Raw genomic sequence first — 6,353 nt, forward strand, 5'->3', positions numbered from 1 at the left:
TTCCCTGTCCCAGCCTGTGCTGACTCAGCCGCCCTCCCTCTCTGCATCTCCTGGAGCATCAGCCAGACTCACCTGCACCCTGAGCAGTTGATGGATACTGGATAAGCTGGTTCCAGTAGAAGCCAGGGAGCACTCCTCAGTATCTCCTGTGGTTCAAGTCAGACTCAGATAAGCACCAGGGCTCCGGGGTCCCCAGCTGCTTTTCTGGATCCGAAGACACCTCGGCCAATGCGGGGCTCCTGCTCATCTCTGGGCTCCTCCTTGAAGACCAGGTGGACTATTACTGTGCTACAGCTCATGGCAGTGGGAGCAGGTTCCGTTACTCATAGTGTCTCAGATGATAAGGAAGTGAGACAAAAACCCCTGGGCCCAAAGTCTTGGCTATGAATTTGTTTTAAGAAAATCTTGTAATGACATCTGTAGGGGAGGCTTCTTATTGGTAACACGTTTTTCAGGAAGAAAAAATAACATGAAATTTATGTCTGTCTCCTGAGCGAAAACAGGGCATCCCAGGATCACACACACACACACACACACACAGAAACACACACGCACAACACATACGAGATAATAGATCCCAAGTTCCATGTCCACAGGTCTGGAGTAAATGAACAAGAAAAAATACTGTGTAATGAAAAAGAACAAAATACTTGGTTTTCTCCTCCTGTTATATCTTCTTTAATACTAATTTAAGACTTTTAGTTTTGACACTCTGGTCCCCAATGTGCAGGAAGTGTTCTCCACAACAAGAATTTCTGTGATGCACCCATTGTATGTCCTACGAGTTCCCTCCATTCTCACACTATCTGCACGGAGACAGGGTCACATCCACAGGATTAGGGCTCTGTCCCACAAGACTGTCCCCACTTCAGGTGCCAACCAGGAATAGGAGGTCTCCTACTGCCCACAATCTCTGTTTGAATTTTCTGTATCTGCAGGTCCCCACATTCCTGTCTTTGGGCTTGATGACAGCACTAGAGCATCACATGGAACCCAGGGAAAGACGTGCTTACATATCTGTGTTATTAGAGGACGTGGTAAAGGACACAGGCAGACACGCAGATGATGACACATCGGGGTGGAGGTCTGGGAAGGTCCTGAGCACAGACCTCTCTCAGCATTACTGACACTTTGCATAAGGTCAGTCTGACATCACAGACAAAGGAGGGACTGGATATCATATTTCAGTACGTGCCAGCTGTTCTCTTGTTCCCAAGAGTATTTGTATGTTAAGAACATCGAGATTCACTTAATTACACACACATTTATCTCATATTGATGAACTCTCATGTATTAGCCTTTTCCAGTATAATAATAAATGCTTTCTTCTTATCAAACCCAGGTAGGCAGTGGAGACCACGCTGCATTGTGAGGATGGCCGTGTTGTGCATGCAGAAAAAGGGTGCTGTGTGCTTACCCCGCCCTGTGCTTCCTGAGACTTAAGAACCTGACACCCCACAACTGAGGGTCCTGAGCCTGCAGGAGGAACATGGACAGATTTCCCGGACTCTGCAGGACCTGGACTGCTGATTAAGTGGGAATTTTGTCAGAATTAAGCTGCACCAAATTCCTCCTCCTCGCCTAAATTTCATCCAGGTCCAACGAAGTGGCTTCTAACACACTGGCCTTCTTAACTGCAGCCTTCGGGACCTGGGAGGTCTTACAGAGAACCAGGCCCAGGGATGGGTGTGCATGAAGGACCGCCCCCAGGGGACTGAAAGACAATGAGAGACAGGTGTCCACTTGTCCTCATGCTTGATCTCTGAGAAAATGGCTCCATGAGTGCCGGGGTCCAGCCCCGGGGGGAATCCAGGGGTCTCACAGGAAGAGACGGCGTCGGCGTGAATGGAGTGAGAGAGCAGAATTCTTTTCTTTCTCTTTATTCTCTAGTTAGCATTTACTGCCAGGCATCTCTGCCAAATGCTAGTATAGCTTCCTTTTTATGCACACACACTGAGTTACAATTACATGGTGTTAATCATTGCTTTTGTTTTACTATGGTTACGCACTTCCAGATAACAGTTAATTTATATCTATAAATTACAAACCAGGTAGCAAATCATTAAAGTACAACTACAAAATAACTTGAATAGCGATAACAACATCAGTAAAAGCTTTTAAAAGTATTAGTACTAATAATTAACTCAACTTTACTGCTGTTGTGAGTCAAGGGGCAGAGAGAGATTAGCAGACAAAATCATTAAGGACTAACAGAGGACCACCGCTTGCTCAGGTAAATGGCCTTGAGTTTATGCAGTGTCCTACTTTTTCTCACAAGATTCTAAAAGGCTTTCCCGTAAAGAAATTGACATAACATTAAGAATAGCTTTCACCCAAAGATATACAGAGTGCACTTGCAAGATAGCCTAGTAGCAACATAATTTCAGAAGACATTTACTGTTATTACTTCTATGGATTGCCCCACATTCCTCTCATATCAAAAAAATCTTGGAAAGTACATAAATCTCATGAGAACATCTCACTGAGAAAGCCCAGCAACTGCCTTCAGTCAAAAAACAATTCTCTTAGCAAAACATTCTTTTCTTGATGACTGCGCTCTCATCCTAGGCCACACAATGGGCCATTCTACTACACCTTACCTAAGATTCTATTGTCTAGTCAAATATTATCTATTTACTATATTTATACACTAGTTAAATTCTAACTCTATTCTTCTCAGAGTGTACCACTCTCTGCAGATCAAATAAGCAAGAAGAAAGGAATGCTTTTCTACTCTATCACATGAAAAGGCTAGGGAGGAAAAATGTTGAATTAAGTGAAGGCCGAAAGGTGCTCTGTGCACAGCCACTGCCTCCTACCCATTCACAAGTCACAATCTATTCTATGACTAATAAGAAGAAACTCTCCTACAAACTTGACCCTTTACGAGGGATATCATAGCCAGCCTCTTATGTTTATGAGCCCAGTTCAAGGGGCTCACAGGCTTTTCTGTGGAACTCACACCCTCTGTCTCATTTCCAAGAAATTACTATGAATCTACAGGGAAAGCACGGTACTATTATCCCTGTGCTATAAATAATAGCACACACTCAGAAAAGGGGGGATATAAGGCCAGATTAATTCAAAAAGTCAAAGGGGGAAGTATCGTTGTGTCTCTCCTTGGGGTGACTTTGTCAACCTGCAGCCATTGGTCTTCACTGCGGTGACTCTGTCAACCAGCAGTTTTTGATCTTCTCCTGCTGTGACCTTGTCAGCCAGCAGTTGTGGGTCGGCTCCCGACACATGAGGATCATTGGAGATACACTCCTATCTCTCTCTCTCACACAATGGGAAACAATTCAGCTCTATTTTCCTGAAAAGTGTCAGATCCACAGATCCAGTGCTCTGTCACACACACACACACACACACACACACACACACACACACACACACACACACCCTCCTCTCTCTGAGTGCACACCCCCTTGGGCTCTGCAGTTCTCAGGCTCCTGTCCCCCCAGAACTCAGGAATCACTCTGTGCTAACCCAGCATCCTCAGGGTTAGAATTGTCAGGAGGCAGACTGTCCCTCAGAAGGAACCCCGGAGACAGGAGTGTAGCTGGGGTCCGGTTATAAGAACCCCCAAGAAATGCCCTGAGCACCTGCTCTACCGGGATAGGTGTGACACTCAGGTCCAAGAGTGAGTCTCCAGGCCTTGTCGGCAGCTCAGCTAAAATCTCCTCTGTCCCAACCTGGGCCACAGGCTTCTTACCTCAGGCACATAGTCTGCCCCTGTCTCCTCCTTGTGACAAGTGGATTCTTTGACAAAATATGTTGGGTCTAATTGGCCGTTCATAATTGAAATAGATTCCTCTACTTACTGTGTGTTTGAATGAACAAGTTCTCTGTCCTGAAATGCTGGACACAAGGGGCAGAGCTGTGGGGGCACCCACCCCTGACCCCACGACTCTCTGTCCTGGGAGCTCTGACTCCGTGTGGTGCAGCCATCACCGAGATGGTCTGAGGTTCATAGGACAAGACACTCTGGGGGTTCTCTGAGCACCCGGTCTGCTTTCCTACCTTCAGACTCATTCCACAATGCAAATCTCATAATAAATACATAAAATAGTAAATAAATAGACAAATAAAAAATAAATGAAATTATTTCAGGAAATAAAATAATATGCCCCTGTTAAGCCAAGAATAGAGGGTATTATATTTCCATTTTTTCCCTTTTGTTTTGAAACAGAATTTATATTAATATTCACCATCATTGTTTTAAAATCAATCTTAGGAAAGTGCCTTTTATACAACATAGCATGCATCTCATTTAAGTGCACAGATGGGAAAGTGATGAAAACATATAAACTCTTTAATCAGGATGTTTACCTCATTGTATTCTATAAGTAACTGGCTTTTTGCCTTCTTTGACCTTATGGAAAAGCAATAAACAAGGTCACTGAGAGAGGCTCCTGTGTCTGATGACTATGATCTGAGAAGTAACTCCTCATTGGTCCCGCTAGCAAATGTGTTTCACGTGGAAAGAGTGACAGCAAACTATTTATACAACACTACGCACTGGGAATTCTCTCAGGGGCCTCCTTTTACCCCCCTCTCAATCCTCAGAGAGAAGAGCCCCACCTCCTCACGGCTGTGGGATCCGCAGGGATCAGAGCCTGACCACAGGGAGAAATGATGCAGAGCAGAGAATCCGTGTTGCACAGAAGGGGACCTGTCCTTATGGGGGAGGTCACTGCTCCGAACTTGATCCTGATTTAAGAGTATGTATGAGACACACTGCTACTTTCCTGTCCACTGAGCAGCCAAGGACAACTGGACAGACCCCATGAAGTGTCTGTGTAAATCACAAAGTCTTCCCTGAAGCGAAGAGAGAGCTAACTGAGGGCGCCAGCCTGGCTCTAAGGCAGGGGAGCAGGGTGGGGGCAGAGCAGTGGGGAGGCAGGAGCTATCTCTGCTGGCTCTGGTCACCATGTCACACAATGCTATGTCTATGCCTGAACACCAGGGGGCACACAGGGTCTGTTCCTGAAATGTCTGTGGGTAATGAGAGCTGGGACCAGCCACCTGGCACTGCCTGTGCCCACTGTCAGGACTCACAGCTGTGATCTCCTCATCCTTTGACCCCTGGCGACCCTCACCTTGTCCCGAACCCATGACAATCTCAGACAGAGGGACATGACCCAGAGACCAGTGAGAATCAGAAAACTGAGGAGTCTCATTTGCATGAGTGGCCCCTCCCCCTTGCAGAGTATGAAGAGGGGCAGGGAGAGATGTGGGGGAAGCTCTGCTTCAGCTGTGGGGACACAGAGACAGGACTCAGGGATGAGCCCCACCATGGTCTGGTCCCCTCTCCTCCTCACCCTCATTGCTCTGCTCAAGTGACTGGATAAGGGGACAAGGAAAGGGATCTTGGGAAGACACATGGGGTCTGCTTTGTCCTCTTGCCTCCTGACCCAGAATTACCATCTCTGTGTCTCTCTCTCTTCCAGGATCCTGGGCCCAGGCTCTGCTGACTCAGCTGCCCTCAGTGTCTGGGGTCGTGGGACAGAGGGTCACCATCTCCTGCACTGGAGGCAGCTCCAACATCAGGAATTATACTGTGCAATGGTTCCAACAGCTCCCAGGAACAGCCCCCAAATGCCTCATATTGGGTAATAGCAGTCGTGACCCGGGGGTCCCCGATAGATTCTCTGGCTCTGAGTCTGGCAGCTCAGCCACGCTGACCATCGCTGGTCTCCAGGCTGAAGACGAGGCCGATTATTATTGCTGGGACTACTACAGTAGTCTCAGTGGTCGCACAGTTCTGCACATTGTGGGGAACTGAAATAAAAACCAGCTGTCTCTCTTGAAATGGGTTTTCCTGAGCAGACCCTCCTCTTCTAACAGCAGCTGCTTCCTGGGTTTGTGTGGCCAAGTACTAAGGCCTCAGAGCTACTTCATTCAGCTCATCTATGCAGTCTGTCCATGTCCTTTAAATTCTGTCCTTGGAAGCAACCCACTGTGTAATTTTCTCAAACCGAGCAGAAATTCCTGGATGATGGGGCAAGGTGCTCTGAGGACAGAGTCCATAATGGGTCAGGGCAGAACCAGGGACATGGAGTCCAGCTGTGTCTGAGTCAGGACACATTAATAGCATCAATAGAGTCCAGTATGTGTCCTGGTACCACAGTTCCCAGGACGAACCCCAAATCCCTCAGCTATTATATAGACTAGACCCGCAGGGTCTCTATTGATTCTCTGGCTCAAATCTGGCAAGTGGGAGTCCTTGTCCATCGCTGGGGTGACCTAAGTATGAGACTGGTTCTCAATGTGTCTGTCTGACAGCAGGTGACCTCAGTGTGTCCACAAGGCTGCTGGCCTGTGGCAACTGCCACCAGTGACCCTTGATCAC

At 47.3% G+C, this 6,353-nt stretch overlaps 1 gene segment (V, D, J or C); it reads left to right on the plus strand.

The window, feature by feature from the left end:
* Positions 1 to 228: 228 nt before the first annotated feature.
* On the plus strand, positions 229 to 5,786 carry LOC136392477 (immunoglobulin lambda variable 1-40-like). The segment is given in 2 exon segments: positions 229 to 313; positions 5,452 to 5,786. Coding segments are annotated over 2 exon segments (420 nt in total).
* Positions 5,787 to 6,353: the final 567 nt, after the last annotated feature.

The sequence above is a fragment of the Saccopteryx leptura genome, chromosome 2 (genome assembly GCF_036850995.1).
Source record: "Saccopteryx leptura isolate mSacLep1 chromosome 2, mSacLep1_pri_phased_curated, whole genome shotgun sequence".
Taxonomy (NCBI): Eukaryota; Metazoa; Chordata; class Mammalia; order Chiroptera; family Emballonuridae; genus Saccopteryx; species Saccopteryx leptura.